Source organism: Salvelinus fontinalis, chromosome 37, assembly GCF_029448725.1.
Source record: "Salvelinus fontinalis isolate EN_2023a chromosome 37, ASM2944872v1, whole genome shotgun sequence".
NCBI lineage: Eukaryota > Metazoa > Chordata > Actinopteri > Salmoniformes > Salmonidae > Salvelinus > Salvelinus fontinalis.
The window spans coordinates 33,066,411-33,086,860 of record NC_074701.1 but is presented as its reverse complement, the minus strand read 5'-3'; the positions used below and the strand labels follow the sequence as shown (position 1 = coordinate 33,086,860).

General features: G+C 44.5%; 1 protein-coding gene across 2 annotated transcripts in view; it reads left to right on the top strand.

The window, feature by feature from the left end:
* Positions 1–20,450, top strand: part of LOC129836541 (leucine-rich melanocyte differentiation-associated protein-like) — a 439,884-nt gene that overhangs the window by 278,285 nt on the left and 141,149 nt on the right. For both annotated transcript variants that reach the window (XM_055902898.1, XM_055902899.1), the window contains exons 3-5: positions 2,061–2,187; positions 4,033–4,172; positions 19,539–19,671. In XM_055902898.1, coding sequence (XP_055758873.1) covers positions 2,061–2,187; positions 4,033–4,172; positions 19,539–19,671 — 400 coding nt within the window. The remainder of the gene's footprint in view (positions 1–2,060; positions 2,188–4,032; positions 4,173–19,538; positions 19,672–20,450) is intronic.

Below are 20,450 nucleotides of genomic sequence, written 5' to 3'. Positions count from 1 at the left end.
TGGGCTGACAGGATGGCCTGAACACATGATTAACATAGTGGTCTGACAGGATGGCCTGAACACATGATTAACATAGTGGGCTGACAGGATGGCCTGAACACATGATTAACATAGTGGGCTGACAGGATGGCCTGAACACATGATTAACATAGTGGGCTGACAGGATGGCCTGAACACATGATTAACATAGTGGGCTGACAGGATGGCCTGAACACATGATTAACATAGTGGGCTGACAGGATGGCCTGAACACATGATTAACATAGTGGGCTGACAGGATGGCCTGAACACATGATTAACATATTGGGCTGACAGGATGGCCTGAACACTTGATTAACATAGTGGGCTGACAGGATGGCCTGAACACATGATTAACATAGTGGGCTGACAGGATGGCCTGAACACATGATTAACATAGTGGGCTGACAGAATGGCCTGAACACATGATTAACATAGTAGGCTGACAGGATGGCCTGAACACTTGATTAACATAGTGGGCTGACAGGATGGCCTGAACATGAATAACATAGTGGGCTGACAGGATGGCCTGAACATGAATAACATATTGGGCTGACAGGATGGCCTGAACACTTGATTAACATAGTGGGCTGACAGGATGGCCTGAACACATGATTAACATAGTGGGCTGACAGGATGGCCTGAACACATGATTAACATAGTGGGCTGACAGGATGGCCTGAACACATGATTAACATAGTGGGCTGACAGGATGGCCTGAACACATGATTAACATAGTGGGCTGACAGGATGGCCTGAACACATGATTAACATAGTGGGCTGACAGGATGGCCTGAACACATGATTAACATAGTGGGCTGACAGGATGGCCTGAAAACATGATTAACATAGTGGGCTGACAGGATGGCCTGAACACATGATTAACATAGTGGGCTGACAGGATGGCCTGAACACATGATTAACATAGTGGGCTGACAGGATGGCCTGAACACATGATTAACATAGTGGGCTGACAGGATGGCCTGAACACATGATTAACATAGTGGGCTGACAGGATGGCCTGAAAACATGATTAACATAGTGGGCTGACAGGATGGCCTGAACACATGATTAACATAGTGGGCTGACAGGATGGCCTGAAAACTTGATTAACATAGTGGGTTGACAGGGTGTGTAGTGTGAGGGATTATACAACACACACCCTGGCTTTATAAACCTTCAACAAGGATTGAACTCTGCAATCCCCCTACCATTACCCTGAACACTGCTCCCCATCATCTTTATGCCACGTGTGTGTGTGTGTGTGTGTGTGTGTGTGTGTGTGTGTGTGTGTGTGTGTGTGTGTGTGTGTGTGTGTGTGTGTGTGTGTGTGTGTGTGTGTGTGTGTGTGTGTGTGTGTAAAATAAATGTATGTGTATCAGAGGGTTCTGCAGTCCTTCACAAAAACAAATTGTAAAAAAAACACTTTAACTAAAAACGCTTTGGTGTTAAACCAACCCCCATCACAGTTTTCAAAAAAGTTTCCATTTCCATTCAGTCTGTGATTGTGGGAGTGTGTATTCTGTATTCGGCTGGTCGGGCTGTGATGATGATGGATGACAAGTTAAATTTGTGTCCGTGGAATGAAGGTGAAGTGTGACAGAGTGATTTGTCTTGGGAATGGAGGGTTGGGGTCAGGCCAAACCAGGCGCCTCCAGACACAAGACATTGACAAATTCATCCTGCCCGCCACATTTCTGAAGCCTTTTGTTTTGAATCCTGGCTACTCACTGGTGACCCCCATCCCTCATCCTGCCAGCGTTGTGAAGGAAGCCCTTCGCCGCTGAGTCCCGGGTCCAGGCCATGCCAGAGGAACTCAGCACCACTAATTCTCGTCATTCCCTCTCTGACAGGCCCCTGACAAAATTCTCCCTGTCTCTGCTGACGCGTGAAAAGAGGGAGGCTGAAATATTTATTTCTGCACATAATGGCCGTCTGCACAGATTTAGAGCCGTATCATTTTTCTCTTCTCTTCTCTCTCTCTCTCTGTCTGTCTCTCTCTCTCTCTCTCTCTGTCTCTCTCTCTCGCTTTATCATTGCAGGTCACTGACTGGCCTCAAAGCGTTCACTGGGCTGGAAGAACTGGTCGTCGACAACAATCTGCTCGGAAACGACCTCCAGTTGCCCAGGTTACCCACCCTCCACACCCTGACACTCAATAAGAACCAAATATCCTTTCAAGCGAAGCACTCATTCTCTGTGTCATTCTGTAGCATTGGCTAAGGCTAAGACAGAATACTTCATAGAGCTGTAAGAACATTAGTCTTTGGGTGTGTTCAGAGCGAACACTGGACGCTCTGGCCAAGGAGTAGGGTTGATCCAAGCATTCTGACCTCACAACGGCAGTCAAGCACCCAAGTAAACTGGCTAACGTTGGCTAGCTTGCTAGCTACTTCCAGGCCCAAATGAGACAGATAGCACCTCACTCTGACCATTTTACTCACCCTAGCAGAGCTGGTTAGGCTGTTTTCATGTTATCCAGAGCGTTGGTGACCGTAACTTACACTTTTTTGTACTGACCTTTACCGACACCGTCCACATTCGACTGGTGTTGAGCGTTTGTAAATTCATCAGTTATTCTGCGCTCTGGCTCACTGACGAGAGTACTCTGAAATCGGAGTAGATAGGCAGAGTGAATTTACGAACACACCTGTTGTTGTGCTTCTGTATCTCTGTGTTCTCTAACTCTCAGAAAGGCCTCTGGGGTATTTGTAGTGCATGTAATAGCAGTGTTAAAGGACTGTAGGTGTTGGTACCTCAGACCCCACAGACTAGTTTCTACGCCACGGGGACCTCTAGTGGAAACAGGGATATAAGACAGCAGGGTCTGTGTCGATATGTTGAGGAAGAAAATGGAAAGAGAGGAACTTCTGAGCATATCTTTGAGAAAGAGCCATATATATATATATATATATGTATTAGTAGTATAACCAACTACAAACATTGACAAATGAACCACTAGTATAGTAACTCATATACAGTGGAGTGTGAAAAACTGGAAACCTCAACAAAAGAAAAAAAATCACATAAATATGTTGAAACAAGACACTAGAACGTTTAACATATGAAAACCAAACATGCAGTCATTATTGTAACTCTATATAAATTGCCAGTTACATGTATCTTTTGTGATTGCAAAGACAATGATTAAACAGCTCCATACCTGTATACCTTCCTCATTTAATAGTAAACCGTAAGCACTCACACTCAAATCGATGATCAGACAGAAAATGTTTCAACTTCCTCCCTTAACATGAAGAACCCAGCCTAACTACGTGTCCTGTTTGTCCCTGGTAGCCTTCCCAGTAGATCCATCTACAGGGTAATGATGCAAACACACAACTACCGTGTCAACATTAAAACTGGGCCTCCTTGAAGTGCGTGTCAACCGCTCTGAAGCAGAGAGAGAGAAAGAAAGAGACAGAGAGAGGGGGGGGGGGGAGAGCGAAAGAGAGGTGAAGTGGCCTGCACATGCTAATGCCCCAATTAGACCACATCTTGACGTGGAGCTGTGCCATTTTACACACTCCACCACTGCATTAGTGCGCTTGCATTTTGACACTTTGGGCTCAATTTTCCAATGAAGTGAATGTATTAGTGATGACTGTGCCTGTTTGGGAGGCTGGTTGCTTTTTTTCCACGTTTGGGGGGGTGGGGGGGTTTATGGCGTTGGCTACGGCTCTGTGAATCATGGACCGTTTGAACCACAGGGCATCCATCATTTTGTCAATGTTTTAACGCTCCCCACCCGGCCACCTGGGGGGGGTTGAGGAGAGAGGGAGAGAAGAAGAAATAGAGATGTGAGAGAGAAGGGAGAGAGGAAGAAAGATGGCAGGGTAGAAAGAGAGAGAGAGGGAAAATACAGAGAAACAGACAAATAAATGCCTAACTCTGAGCCTTAAATTAAGCCTTTTTATCCACTCTCTCACAGCAACCCAATGCCTGTGACGACTGGCTTTCTGAAAGGGGTGGGGGGTAAATGCTAATGTAATTAACAGCCTTGACCTCTGACACCTGACTGACATCGAGGCCCTGCTGGAACACTTGGCGGAGGCAACTCCGTCGCTGCAGTACCTCAGCCTGCTGGGAAACGAGGCCTGTCCCAACCAGCTGGTCAGCCTGGACAAGGATGAGGATGACTACCAGAGATACAGGTAGGGAAATGTGTATACAGTACACACACACACACACACACACACACACACACACACACACACACACACATACCCATACAAGAACAAGAATGAAGATGACAGTCAGAAATACAGGTCATTGCCAAAGGGTTGCACAGTGATGCACATAAAAACTCATGTTGTTTGTTCTCTGCAGGCCCGGTCCTGGCCGTTCTGCCGCCCCAGGGCAAGACAAAAAAATTGCTGGCACCGCTAAACTAGAATAGTCCCAGTAAGCACAATGACGTTGAAAATATGTCTAAAATAGTATTTTCCAAACGTTCAATTTAGGTTCTGACTGAAAGGTGAAAAAGGCGTATTTTCCGGATGTTGAAAAATACTTATTTTCTGGACGTTGAAATATGGTTAATTTTCGGTTCTGAATGAAAGTTAAAAAGATGTCATTTATGGATGTTTGGGCCAAATCAAGGCTGGTCCAGCCCGGACCAAATGCCAACGTCCGTGAATATGGAAATCAAGGCCGGTCCGGACTGCACCAAAACAATGTGTCTAAAAGGTATCGGCGTTGGTCCGTGCTTACTGGGGTGTAGCCTACAGTGTTGCCTGAATTTATTTATGAACGCCCATCTATGCAGTAGGCCTACTGTTTGTAAAATACAAAAAAAACGTTGGCGTCTCTCTGTGCTTACTAGGGTGTAGCCTACCATGTCGGCACGCAGTGGAATTTTATGAATGACCATCCATGTGGTAGGCCCACCGTTTGTAAAACAGGCAGTTGCATTGGCTTTATTCGTTCTGATTCCTGTGACTAATCACTTTGCTATTTAAAATCCTTAATAGTTCATTGACACACCCGTGCGCCCAATCTAAATAACATAATATAAAAATCTGTCAATTTTAGCTAACAATATCAGTTTTTTGCTGCGTCTCAATCTACTGCATCCACCTTCTGTAGTGTCCGGACGGTTTGGCCTACAAACTACCAACAATGAAAAGGGGAGACTCTCACGAATATGATGATGTTCTCCGTTTTACTCAAGTCCCACGGACTCGTCTGAAGGTAACCCATACAAACGAATGGAAGTATGGAGGTAGTTTTGTCCCAACAAAAATAAGAGGTTAAATATGTGTCCAAAAAAACAAAAATATTTACTGATCTTTCTTATATCTTCTAGATATAGGACAGACACTTTAAAACCTTATTCTTTATCATTTGTTTTTTGACTGTCTTTTTTGCTATTTCTAAATGTGTTATTCAATGCTTTTCTATGGGCAGAGCATGTGAGCTAAACTATTGAAACCAAACCATATGATTTGACTGAAGAGTATTTTAGTAAACAACATGAAAGGTGACTGTAAGCAGCACTCATCATTTGAAATAAGTTACTTGTCGTATTAAACAGCGTCAAAACATTCTAAATAGGTCAGACAGACAGATAGCCTAACACGCTGCCCAAACCGAAGCGTCATGTGTGTGAGCGTTGTAAAATAAATGTACACACACATGTTATTCAATCATTGCACCCACACTGCTCCTGCGCCAATGAGCGTCTGCGTTGCCAGCCACTAAAATAGAAGTTGCTTCTATTTGTGACGCCGAACGCGATGCAAGTCCTGCCTCTCCCAGCTCTTCATTGGCTTTTAGAAGCATATACCCACGTGGGTGATTGATGGGTGAACTGATGTCAGTTGTGGTAATTCACCTTATTATGAAAGTTGCCAATCACCATATAAAGTCCAAAGACGAAAAAGCCTGGAAGGAGGAGAGATGACTTGAAACGATTCGGTTTACCGCTTTATGTGTGGATTAATTGTCGGAGTAGAGGACCTTGTACATTTCAGGTAAAATAACAACTCAATGTTTATATCCCAGGACAAATTAGCTAGCAACAGAAAGCTAGCTAGCTAAAAAGGACAAAGTAGCTAGCAACTGCAAGCTAGCTAGCTAAATTGCCATAAATGTTTAACACTAACATCAAGGCGGTGGCCCGTTCCTGTAGGTTCATGCTCTACAACATCCGCAGAGTACGACCCTGCCTCACACAGGAAGCGGCGCAGGTCCTAATCCAGGCACTTGTCATCTCCCGTCTGGATTACTGCAACTCGCTGTTGGCTGGGCTCCCTGCCTGTGCCATCAAACCCCTACAACTCATCCAGAACGCCGCAGCCCGTCTGGTGTTCAACCTTCCCAAGTTCTCTCACGTCACCCCGCTCCTCCGCTCTCTCCACTGGCTTCCAGTTGAAGCTCGCATCCGCTACAAGACCATGGTGCTTGCCTACGGAGCTGTGAGGGGAACGGCACCTCAGTACCTTCAGGCTCTGATCAGGCCCTACACCCAAACAAGGGCACTGCGTTCATCCACCTCTGGCCTGCTCGCCTCCCTACCACTGAGGAAGTACAGTTCCCGCTCAGCCCAGTCAAAACTGTTCGCTGCTCTGGCACCCCAATGGTGGAACAAACTCCCTCACGACGCCAGGACAGCGGAGTCAATCACCACCTTCCGGAGACACCTGAAACCCCACCTCTTCAAGGAATACCTAGGATAGGATAAAGCAATCCTTCTGCCCCCCCCCCCCCTTAAAAGATTTAGATGCACTATTGTAAAGTGGCTGTTCCACTGGATGTCATTAGGTGAATGCACCAATTTGTAAGTCGCTCTGGATAAGAGCGTCTGCTAAATGACTTAAATGTAAATGTAAATGTAATGTTTAATGCTTTTTGACCTTTCCCCAAAATAATATAATTGGCTCAGAGTTTGTTTTGAACCTGCGTGTTGTGATCGCGTTTGGTGTGGAGGGACAAAATCAATTTGCGCACGATGGTGCACGCTGACGCACGCATGCATCCAGTTTGGGCAAGGTGTTAGAAAGAACAAACATTTATTATTTAAGCTATATTATTAGCCGATTATTTCAATTATTTCAAGGCTATAGCCTACAAATAAATACATTGGGAAGCATTTGCAGGAACATTATAGCACTCAGCATTTAAACAACATTGTGCAAATAGGCTGTGCCTTACTTATAATTAAATACAAATGAAGCGAGAAATGCTTTGAATAATTTTTTAGAAACACGAGTTTGGCCAGAGTCTGGCTTCAGGCTCATGCAATGGTGCCTGCAGCGGAGAATACCCCATCCGCGCTTGCAGAGCCACTGGGGATGCTAAACACGCCACTCTTGCCAGACTGGGCAGCGATGCAGAGTTGTTTTTTAATTATTTGAATTATTATAGCTAGGCCTAAAGGTTTTTTCGGCAAAATAACCCTATCAAAACCGAAAGCTCCTTGAAAGTGGTAATATGTCAGGCCTATTGGGTTAAAATCCATTATAGCCTATTGTATAGATAATATACATTTTAAGAGATCAGATTTTTTGTTTATAAATACTTTGCTACAATGACACACTTAGCTAGCTACCCACCTCCTTCCTTTCTGTTAGCATGGGCACGTATTAAGTACACCATCATGCTTTCGGGATGTGTCCTCTTCATCTTTGTAAATCACCTTGATTTTTCTGTTTTATCAGTTTTTTATGAAAATATTTAGCATACTAGATAAGAGTAGCTAAAGGAAGGGGCTATAGCAGCACACAAGTAGCCTACAAATGCTCGGCTGGGCATGGCCTGAGCTCGTGAAGTGAGCGGTACAGGAGCTAAATTGGAGTGGGTGAGAAGGCCAACGCTCCAGACTTTGGGAGACTCGCTCCATGCTCCAGTCAAATTGGGCATGCTCTGCTCCAGATCCAGCTCCACTAGCATGCTCTGCTATGGACTACGGTAGTAAAGTTCAAATTCAATATTGTATATATTTTTTAAATGTATACCTAAAGGGGTCCTAACATTCTAAATCAAATGGCTAAATGATCCAAAAAATACCATATGTTAGCTTAGCACCCCCCCAACACAACGGCTTAGACTTTTGCTCTGAATATCGGCTACCCAACTTTATCAGGAGTTATCCTGAGCCTATTTGCAATGATAATCAATGTCTTTACACAGTGGGAAATGCAGAAGTATTTTCTTTTTCGCTATGACCAGCTCGTCAAAAATATTTACAACTGAAACTCCTGGGTTGCAGTTGTGAATACCCTGATTATCCATTCTATATTGTTCATTTTACTTTGACCTGTCCTGTTTTTAGAATATGTATGTTTGTTAACATGTCAGCGCATTTTTTATTTGATTGGGCCGTTTAGATTAGGCTATTTGATCGGAGAAACCTGCATGATGTAAAAAGTGTCCGTCTCATTACATTGTCATACATTTTATCTCCAGCCTGTAGGCTACAGAAAAGGCCACATACTCTTTCTATCGTATCCTAAATCTGCTACATGATTTATGTTAGACGATTTTTGGGGACGGGAGGTTGGTGGAGCGCAGCAGCAATGCATCTCTCCAACAGCACCCTGGAGAGGCGCGCTAGAAATCAAGCTAAATATTTTGCGCGCCCATGTGCACTCAATTAGTATTTGGTAGCATTGCCTTTAAATGGTTTAACTTGGGTCAAATGTTTCAGGTAGCCTTCCACAAGCTTCCCACAATAAGTTGGGTGAATTTTGGCCCATTTCTCTTGACAGAACTGGTGTAACTGAGTCAGGTTTGTAGGCCTCCTTGCTTGCACACGCTTTTTCAGTTCTGCCCACAAATTTTCTATGGGTTTGAGGTCAGGGCTTTGTGATGGCCACTCCAATACCTTGACTTTGTTGTCCTTAAGCCATTTTGCCACAACTTTGGAAGTATGCTTGGGGTCAATGTCCATTTGGAAGACCCATTTGCGACCAAGCTTTAACTTCCTGACTGATGTTGAGATGTTGCTTCAATATATCCAGATAATGTTTCTTCCTCATGATGCAATCTATTTTGTGAATTGCACCAGTCCCTCCTTCAGCAAAGCTCCCCCACAACATGATGCTGCCACCCCCGTGCTTCACCATTGGGATGGTGTTCTTCAGCTTGCAACCCTCCCCCTTTTTCCTCCAAACATAACGACGGTCATTATGGCCAAACAGTTCTATTTTTGTTTCATCAGACCAGAGGACCTTTCTCCAAAAGTACGATCTTTTTCCCCTTGTGCAGTTGCAAACCGTAGTCTGGCTTTTTTATGGCGGTTTTGGAGCAGTGGCTTCTTCCTTGCTGAGTGGCCTTTCAGGTTATGTCGATATAGGACTCGTTTTACTGTGGATATAGATGCTTTTGTACCTGTTTCATCCAGCATCTTCATAAGGTCCTTTGCTGCTTTTCTGGGATTGATTTGCACTTTTCGCACCAAAGTACGTTCATCTCTAGGAGACAGAACGCGTCTCCTTCCTGAGCGGTATGACGGCTGCGTGGTCTTATGGTGTTTGTACTTGCGTACTATTGCCTTGACTTACATCCACAGGTACACCTTCAATTGACTCAAATTATGTCAATTAGCCTATCAGAAGCTTCTAAAGCCATGCCATCATTTCTGGAATTTTCCAAGCTGTTTAAAGGCACAGTCAACTTAGTGTATGTAAACTTCTGACCCACTGGAATTGTAATACGGTGAATTATAAGTTAAATAATATGTCTGTAAACAATTGTTGGAATAATTACGTGTGTCATGCACAAAGTAGATGTCCTAACCGACATGCCTTAACTATAGTTTGTTAACAAGAAATTGTTGAGTGGTTGAAAAACGAGTTTTAATGACTTCAACCTAAGTGTATGTAAACTTCCGACTTCAACTGTATGTGAGGTTTTATGTGGTGTTGGAGCTACTGTACGTTTTAGTAAGTTTAGCTGACCAAGACGTACCTCGTCAATCTGCCGATAAATATTTTTTAATTTGAACAACTATTTATATTTGGATTTTTGAAAGTTATTATATTTTAATGTATTGAATGGGGAACGAACGTTCCGTTTCTCAACCAGATTGTGGATTGAACCTCCTGGTTCTAAAAGCTTTATCAAGCCACCTCTGGTCGGGCAAAATGCATTTCATGTGTGACTAGTCACAACCACAAATGAGTGTTTACTAGCAGTGCAGACCATGCATTAAACATCACAGCCTCTCATCAAGTCATGCGATGTGACCACCATTTGTCAGCCTCTACATGAAACACGATAAAAGGAAAAAACACTCTCTCTTTTGTCTGTTTTAGCCCTAAGTGCTTGTTCCTGACTCTGTGTTCTGTATTAATAATTTACTAGCACCGAGGATCTCTCGCTCTTTTACCCTCTCTCTCTCTCTTTCTCTCTCTCTCTCTGTCTCTCTCTCTCTGTCTTTCTACCATGCCTTGACTGATGCTGTGTATGGTCCTGTGATGTAATATTCATAATGTGTCACACTGTAAAACATCAATTTGAGCGTGATTCAGATTCCATCTCTCTCAATTACCAAGGCAAGCAGTCAAGTGCTGTGTCGCTCACTGAACGGTGTCAATTAGTCCAATGGCATAACAATATAAATATACACAATGAAATATGGTGCTGTGTGTCTTGTAACGTGTTACGTTACAGCCTCAGCAATCTACACACAATACCCCATAATGACAAAGCGAAAGCTGGATTTTAAAAATGTTAACAAAAAAATACAATAAAACAGAAATACCTTATTTACATAAGTATTCAGACCCTTTGCTATGAGACTCGAAATTGAGCTCAGGTGCATCCTGTTTCCATTGATCATCTTTGAGATGTGTCTACAACTTGATTGGAATATTGGTAAATTCAATTGATTGGACATGATTTGGAAAGGTACATACCAGTCAATATACGGTCCCACAGTTGACAATGCATGTCAGAGCAAAAAAAGATCCCAGAAATGTTCCATACACACCAAAAGCTTATTTCTCTCAGATTTTGTGCACAAATTGGTTTACATCCCTGTTAGTATCCTTTGCCAAGATGATCCATCCACCTGACAGGTGTGGAATATCAAGAAGCTGATTAAACAGCATGATCCATACACAAGTGACCTTGTGCTGGGCACAATAAAAGACAGCTGTAAAATGTGTAGTTTTGTCACACAACACAATGCCACAGATGTCTCAAGTTTTGAGGGAGTGTGCAATTGGCATGCTGACTGCAGGAATGTCCACCAGAGCTGTTGGCAGATAATAGAATTTTCATGTCTACCATAAGCCGCCTCCAACGTCATTTTAAAGAATTTGTTGTTTCTAATTGGCCTCACAACTGCAGACCACGTGTATGGCGTTGCGTGGGCGAGCGGTTTGCTGATGTCAACGTTGTAAACAGAGTGCCCCATGGTGGTGGTGGGGTTATGGTATGGCCAGGCATAAGCTACGGACAATGAACACAATTGCATTTTACCAATGGCAATTTTAATGCACAGAGATACTGTGATGAGATCTTGAGGCCCATTGTCGTGCCATTCATCCCCCGCAATCACCTCATGTTTCAGCATGATAATGCATGGCCCCATGTCGCAAGGATCTGTACACAATTCCTGGAAGATGACAATGTCCCAGTTCTTCCAATTCCTTTTCATGTTTTATTTAATTTAACTCGGCAAGTTGTTTACGAACAAATTCTTATTTACAGTGACGGCCTACCCCGGCCAAACCCTAACGACGCTGGGCCAATTCCTGCATACTCACCAGACATGTCACCAGCCATATCACCCATTGAGCTTGTTTGGGATGTTCTGGATCGATGTGTATGACAGCGGGTTCCAGTTCCCGCCAATATCCAGAAACTTCGCACAGCCATTGAAGAGGAGTGGAACAACATTCCACAGGCCATAATCAACTTTATGCGAAGGATATATGTCGTTCTGCATGAGGCAAATAGTGGTCACACTGACTGGTTTTCTGATCCACACCCCTACTTTTTTTACGGTATCAGTGACCAACAGATGCATATCTGTATTCCCAGTCATGTGAAATCCATAGATTAGAATCTAATTTATTTATTTAATTTGACTTATTTCCTATGAACTGTAATTCAGTAAAATCTTTAAAATTGTAGTGTGTTGCGTTTATATATTTGGTCAGTATATATCTGCCGTTGCGGGTGTTAGACCACTCTGTGAGGCACATCGATCTGCAGGTTGAACATGGTTAGGTACGTTATACGCTGATATTGTCTTTTATATTATTGTGTTTAGCTACGTTTGCAAGCGAGCTACCTAGCTAGCTAGCCAGCCAGCCCATAGAGCTAGCATTGCATTGTGGATTTTGTAGTCGACCTGAGCTGCAACAGATTTCCACAATGATTTTACATTTAACACTGTAAATGAAAGGAATTAATGGTTTTGGGTGGATTTTTCCTTTAAGTACATCACACCACTGATATCTGACAATACAAAACAATACAAACAAGTAAAAAAATTGAATTAAGAAATATAGAAATATTAAGATGAGCAATGTCAGAGTCCGAAATATATATATGTATATGATGGGATGTATAGACTTTATGGACAGTCTATCAAAATAATATGTATCATACCTGTAGAATATGTCGCATGGAAAATTTTATGTACAGCAATAGTTAAACAGGATAGGCCTTGACTAGAATACAGTATATACATATGAAGTGGGTAAAACCGTATGTAAACATTATTAAAGTGACCAGTGTTCCATGACTATGTACATAAGATAGCAGTCTCTAAGGTGCAGGGTAGAGTACCGGGTGGTGGCCAGCTGGTGACAGTGACTAAAGTTCATGGCAGGGTACTGGGTGGAGACCAGCTAGTGGTGACGATTTAATGGCTTTGAGATAGAAACTGTTTTTCAGTCTCTCGGTCCCAGGTTTGATGCACCTGTACTGAACCCACCTTCTAGATGGTAGCAGGGTGAACAGGCCGTGGCTCTGGTGGCTGAGGTCCCTCAGATCTTCTTGGCCTTCCTGTGACACCGGGTGCTGTAGATGTCCTGGAGAGCAGACAGTGTGCCCCTGGTGATGCATTGGGCAGACCGCACCACCCTCTGGAGAGCACAGGACTTGCAAACGGTGCAGTTGCCGTACCAGGCAGTGATACAGCCCGACAAGATGCTCTCAATGGTCATCTGTAAAAGTCTGTCAGGTTCTTATGGCCCATGACGAATTTCATCCGCCTCCGGAGGTTGAAGAGGAACTGTTGCACCTTCTTCACCACACTGTCTGTGTGGCTGGACCATGTGAGATTGTCAGTGATGTTTATGCCAAGGATCTTAAAGCTTTTTTTTACCTTCTCCACTGTGGCGCCGTCGATGTGGATGGGGGCGTGCTCCCTCTGCTGTCTCCTGAAGTCCACGATAAAGCTCATTGACGTTGAGGGAAATATTATTTTCCTAGCACCACTCCGCCATTGCCCTTATCTCCTTCCTGTAGGCTGTCTTGTCATTGTTAGTAATCAGGCCTACCACTGTTGTATTGTCTGCAAACTTAATGATTGGAGTTGGAGACGTGCGTGGCCACGCAGTCATGGGTGATCAGGGAGTACATGAGGGGGCTGAGCACGCGCCCTTGTGGAGCCCCTGTGTTGAGGATCAGCATAGCAGAACGGTTGTTGCCTATCTTCACCACCTTGGATGCGGCCCATCAGGAAGTCCAGGACCCAGTTGAACAGGGCGGGGTTCAGACCCAGGGCCCCAAGCTTAGTGATGAGCTTGGAGGGTATTATAGTGTTGAAGGCTGAGCTGTAGTCAATGAACAGTATTCTTACATAGGTATTCCTCTTGTCCAGACGGGATAGGGCAGTGTGCAGTGTGATGGCGATTGCGTCATCCCTGGATCTATTGGGGCGGTATGCGAATTGCAGTGGGTCTAGGGTGTCAGGTAAGGTGGAGGTGATATGACCCTTAACAAGACTCTCTCAGCACTTCATGATGACAGAAGTGTGTCCTACGGGGCAATTGTCATTTAGTTCAGTTACCTTCGCTTTCTTGGTACAGGAACAATGGTGGTCATCTTGAAACAAGTGGGGACAGCATACTGGGATAGGGAGAGATTGAATATGTCCGTAAACACTCAAGCAAGCTGGTCTGCACATGCTCCGAGGAGCCTTGCGAGGGTTAACACGTTTAAATGTCTTACTCCTGTCAGCCACGGAGAACGAGAGCTACCTGTCCTTGTGAGCGGTGGTGGCCCGCGTCGTCGGCACTGTGTTTTTCTCGGTTAGGGGGCGAAGAAGGTGTTCGGGAAAAAGATGTGGGTGTCCGCAACGTGGCTGGTTTTCCCTTTATAGTACATGATTGTCTGGAGTCCCTGCAACATACGTCTCGTGTCTGTGCCGTTGAATTGTGACTCCACTTTGTCTCTGTATTGACATGTTGCCTGTTTGATTGACTTATGGAGGGCATAGCTGGACTGTTTGTACTCGTCCATGTTCCCAGTCGCCTTACCGTGGTTCAATGCTGTGATTCGCACTTTCAGGTTTGTGCGAATGCTGCCATCTATCCATGTTTTAAGGTTTGAATAGATTTTAATCGTTACAGTGGGAACAACATGCACTTCCTGATGAACTCTGTCACCGAGTCAGTGTATACGTCAATGTTATTCTCAGAAGCAACCTGGAACATATCCCAGTCCCCGTGATCAAAACAATCTTGAAGCATTGATTCTGATTAGTCAGACCAACGTTGAACTGTCCTTACCACGGGTACTTCCTGTTTGAGTTTCTGCCGGAAACTATAGGAAGGGAGGAGCAGAATGGAGGTGTGATATGATTTGCTGAAGGGAGGGCGGGGGGGGGGGACTTGTAGCCGTCCTGGAATGGAGAGTAGCAACAGTCGAGAGTTTTTGAGGCGCGAGAAGTGCAGGAGATGTATTGATAAAACTTGGTTAGTGTTTTCCTCAGATTTGCTTTATTAAAGTCCCCAGCTAAAATAAATGCGGCCTCAGGATATGCGGGTTCCAGTTTGCACAAAGTCCAGTGTAGTTCCTTGATAGCCATCATGATATTGGCTTAAGGGGGACTATACATGGTTGTGACAATGACTGAAGAGAATTCTCTCGGGAGGTAATGCGGTTTTGTGTATTACAATAGGATAAATGTCAGGGGTTTCAGCTCTCTGTCACTCAACTGCTAAAAAACCTCAGGCTTGGTCTGGAACTTTTAAAATAAGCCTTGCATGCATATCATTTCATTTGCGTAGGGGCATAGAGCAGTACAGGTGCTGACAGAAGGTGCACACATTTATAGGAGCCCATTGCCCGTGAAAAATGTGGCCTTTTATAAATGCATTTCATGCAATTCTACATCATTTTACATGACTGGAGACTTTGGCAGAATCTTTTTTATGATCGAAATGATAGGCTACTTTGACACAAACTGAGAATCTGAAATCAATAAAAACGACCTTGTCTTGAATCCATCAATAGCCTAGGTGTGTGGAGACACACATTGTACAATATGAGGAGGAAAATGATAGTCCTAAAAAGCTTTCTAGTGTCACTGACTCACCCAACGATGTACAGCTCACGCCAGTGTTATGGGCGAGCCTTAGGGGGCCTGGCCCGCCCTGCCGTACCTCCTTTCCCAGATTCTTCTCTTTTCAGCAGGAGTCATTTGCTTTCCAACTTGCGTTTTCCCGCGATTGTATTTGAAATATTGCGAAAGGCCTGTTTTGTCTTCATGTTGTTCACTGACAGATTTGCTGCACGTTCCAGACTATAGGCTATGCCTTGTTATTGGGTTCCACACAATCCACTAGGCAATTTTTTAAAGAAGCTATTTATCCACTGTGGCTCAATTATTAACCTACTCATGGTGTAGTATTGCCTGGCTACCCAAACTCCTTGCTCCGGGCCAAACGCTATGCCATGCCCACGGACGCTAGTCTCTTCCCCGCAATGAGTCTGGATCTGAGAACCTCCCTGATGATTTCTAGAGCGCAAACACGTTCTCTAACCGTTCTGATTGGTCCCAGAAACCGCTGATGACTTTGTTTTGTACAAAACCCCTCATTTTAACTTCATCACAATTGACCTCAACGATGCCAGTCTCAGACTGAAGAATGTAGCGAACATAGAGCAGTGGAAGAATTCAGTTTGAGTCGTCAGGCAAGGTGTACTAGGCTATTCTGAATTATTTAATTTCTTTCTGAACAGATATAGCATTGGCAAATTGATTTACCTCCAGCACCCTTCCAGCGGCTATGATTCTATAAGGAAATAAATGCTCAAGTGCCGCTTCTGTGGCAGTACGGTTGATATTTAAACTAGGTAGCTTACTACACACACTCAAACTAAGTTTACCACCATTCAAAAGGGCACTTGGCGAGTGGGACGGCGAAGGGGCAGGTACAGGGGCACAGGTAGACCCCTATCTGTGTACGTGCCTCCTCTACTGCTAAAACACCTCTGGCCAGAGGGGTATACTACAAAGTAGGATCAATAAGTTAGCCAGCTGACTTTGATAAACAACCAGAAATAACTAGATTTTCGGGTTTATTAAGAAATATAAACTTAGATGTGTGTTTTTGGTTGTTGAATGGGCCATGCCCATTTCAAGCTTATTTTTCAAAATATATATTTCAGAATATTTATGCAAGTTCGCAGTATAATTCCTAGATCCTGATTTGTACTATACCCCTCTCAGATGTTCTCAGGCTTGAGTCATAATATACTTTTTGTCAGAAGGTGAGTGTAGTTGGTGCATGAAGTCAGGCGCAGGAGAGCAAAATGAATGAGCAACGTACTTTACTCAACAAGGCACAAGGTAACAATTACACTTGACAAAACAAAGACGGTAAAGATAACGCACGGGTGAACACAGCACCCGTCAAAATCCCAGCCATCAAAATAAACCTAACTGAACAGGTAATAATCCTACACAACACCATGGGGGAAACAGAGGGTTCAAATACAGGAACATGTCATTGTGAAATGGAAAACAGGTGTGTGAAAACAAAGACAAAACCAAAGGAAAAAGAAAAGTGGATCGGCGATGGCTAGTAGACCGGCAACGCCAAGCGCCGCCCGAACAAGGAGAGGCATCGACTTCGGCGGACGTCGTGACAAGTTTATAGATCATTCCATATTCCCCTTCCCTATAATCCTAATGTGTTGACATGCTGACATTGGTTTTACTATCTATCTTCACCCCTACTGTTACCACCATCATCACCTTCTGTATGGAGCCTGTCTGTGTCCATATCGTGGTTCCTCCATGTCCCTCCTCACCCTTCACTTAGCTACTGCTGCTGCTGTGTCTCTTCCTCTGTTCTGTTTGGCTGTAACCTCCGGCCTTGACATGTCTGTTACTCTGTTCTGTTTGGCTGTAACCTCCAGCCTTGACATGTCTGTTACTCTGTTCTGTTTGGCTGTAACCTCCAGCCTTGACATGTCTGTTACTCTGTTCTGTTTGGCTGTAACCTCCAGCCTTGACATGTCTGTTACTCTGTTCTGTTTGGCTGTAACCTCCAGCCTTGACATGTCTGTTACTCTGTTCTGTTTGGCTGTAACCTCCAGCCTTGACATGTCTGTTACTCTGTTCTGTTTGGCTGTAACCTCCAGCCTTGACATGTTTGTTCTGTTCATCTTCTCTGCTCTCCTCTCCTCTGTTCTCCTCTGTTCTCCTCTCCTCTGTTCTCCTCTCCTCTGTTCTCCTCTGTTCTCCTCTGTCCTCCTCTGTTCTCCTCTGTTCTCCTCTGTTCTCCTCTCCTCTGTCCTCCCCTGTTCTCCTCTCCTCTGTTCTCCTCTCCTCTGTTCTCCTCTGTTCTCCTCTCCTCTGTTCTCCTCTGTCCTCCTCTGTTCTCCTCTCCTCTGTCCTCCTCTGTTCTTCTTTCCTCTGTTCTCCTCTCTTCTGTTCTCCTCTCCTCTGTTCTCCTCTCATCCTCTCCTCTGTCCTCCTCTCTTCTGTTCTCCTCTCCTCTGTCCTCCTCTCCTCTGTCCTCCTCTCTTCTGTTCTCCTCTCCTCTGTTCTCCTCTCCTCTGTCCTCCTCTCTTCTGTCCTCCTCTCCTCTGTTCTCCTCTCCTCTGTCCTCCTCCACCCTGTTCTCCTCTGTTCTCCTCTGTTCTCCTCTCCTCTGTCCTCCTCTCCTCTGTTCTCCTCTCCTCTGTCATCCTCTCTTCTGTTCTCCTCTGCTCTCCTCTGTTCTCCTCTCCTCTGTCCTCCTCTCTTCTGTCCTCCTCTCCTCTGTTCTCCTCTCCTCTGTCCTCCTCCACTCTGTCCTCCTCTCCTCTGCTCTCCTCTGTTCTCCTCTCTTCTGTCCTCCTATCCTCTGTTCTCCTCTCCTCTGTCATCCTCTCTTCTGTTCTCCTCTGTTCTCCTCTCCTCTGTCCTCCTCCACTCTGTTCTCCTCTCTTCTGTTCTCCTCTCCTCTGTCCTCCTCTCTTCTGTCCTCCTCTCTTCTGTTCTCCTCTCCTCTGTCCTCCTCCACTCTGTCCTCCTCTCCTCTGCTCTCCTCTGTTCTCCTCTCCTCTGTCCTCCTCTCCTCTGTTCTCCTCTCCTCTGTCATCCTCTCTTCTGTTCTCCTCTGTTCTCCTCTCCTCTGTCCTCCTCTCTTCTGTTCTCCTCTGTTCTCCTCTGTTCTCCTCTCCTCTGTCCTCCTCTCCTCTGTTCTCCTCTCCTCTGTCATCCTCTCTTCTGTTCTCCTCTGCTCTCCTCTCCTCTGTCCTCCTCTCCTCTGCTCTCCTCTGTTCTCCTCTCCTCTGTCCTCCTCTCCTCTGTTCTCCTCTCCTCTGTCATCCTCTCTTCTGTTCTCCTCTGCTCTCCTCTGTTCTGTTCTCCTCTCCTCTGTCCTCCTCTCCTCTCCTTTCCTCTACTGTCCTCTGTTCCCACCCGCTTTCTGAATGGATCTGTTGTCATCTCCGTATCCCAGCCGTTATCAACCTGATGTTTCCTCTCCCTCCCAATGAAAGATCGTGTCTGAAAGCTTAGAGAAGATATCTGTGATGTTACAGGAATGACAGCTCAGGCAGATGGGGCGTATCTCCTTTCGTTCTATTTATATTTCTGCCCTTATTTTTATCAACTTTGAAGGTTATTGCATGGAAGGATAGATGTCATCGCCATTATATCTCTACTAAGTAAACAAGTAGTCTTTTCAAGTTGTTTGTTGATATGTCCCGTTTTACAAATTGGAATTTCTGTCATTTCATTTGCATAATAGCTTTTGTACGTGGATATGAACTAGTTGTAACGCTCTGGAAGATGATGTTTAACTACAATATATACACATCTTGTGGTTTGATTATGTATTCACTAGATGTGTTCAGTTTCTATAGTAATATAGGACTTTTTACTCCAATCCTCGTACGTATACATTTGTTTGTTTTTCTGTAGATATTGTTAATTTCCCTAGTCTATAAAGTAAAGTGTGTGTTATATGATTTGGTGTACAGTCAACTGAGACATGTCATGGTGTAATACGTAAAGTACATCTCTTGTAGATCATATTTTATGTCATATATCTGTTAGCAAAAAGTGTTACCAACATTTTTGTGTGTGTGTGTGTTTGTGTGTGTTTCCTCAGGTACTTTGTTCTGCACAAGCTACCCACCCTAAAGTTCCTAGACACTAGGAAGGTTTGTAAGACAGAACAGCAGGAGGCTGAAGCACGGGGAGCCTTCATGAAGGTGGTTAAACCCAAGGCATCAGACATGGTGGTGAGTGCACACTTTAAATTGTAATACCGCTGCTTTTCCGGACACAGATTAAGCCTAGCCCTTGATAAAGAAGCGCTTCCAATGGAGAATCTCAATTGAAAGTATATGAACAGTATAAATTGTCTTGAAGTATGTAACTGAATGAGGTGTTACATTCCTGATAGGAGGTACTGGCTCTCCAGGAGTTGACACATTTAGGGCTTTCCAGTCCAGAGAAACTAGAGTACAGTAAGGGAATAAAGAAACAACAAAAAACATGCTGCCGTCCAAAATTCTGAGCTTCACTGCCCAGTTTATGGAACCTATCAGGAAATAAAGAATGAGTTGTTTCTTTTTCAGCCATTCAGAGGGTTGAATGGTGTCCCCCTCATTAGCAGTGTGATGAGAGAGGTCCTATATCTCTGATATAGCTGATTATCTAATAGTTCCCTCACCTCACGTTGGGGTCAATCATTTGTCTAATCCATCTAACCCTATTAAGACCATAATTAAGTGATGTGTATGAGCAGTGAAACCCCCCCCCCTTCTCTTTCGTTCCTTTCTGTCCTCCTTTCTTCATCCGTGTCTGAGTGTCAGTCTCCCGTTGCAGGGGTCTTGGTGTGGCAGCCCTTTGAACAGAAGCCCTTACCGTGCCCCCTCTCCCTCCCTCCGAGGGGACTCTCTTTAATGAGTGTGTGTGTGTGTGTATGCTTGTGTGTGTCTCTCTGTGTATGTGACCACGGTCTGACCTCATTCCGTATGCATAAGCCCAGATCAAAGTGGACGGGCGGCTGTCCGGT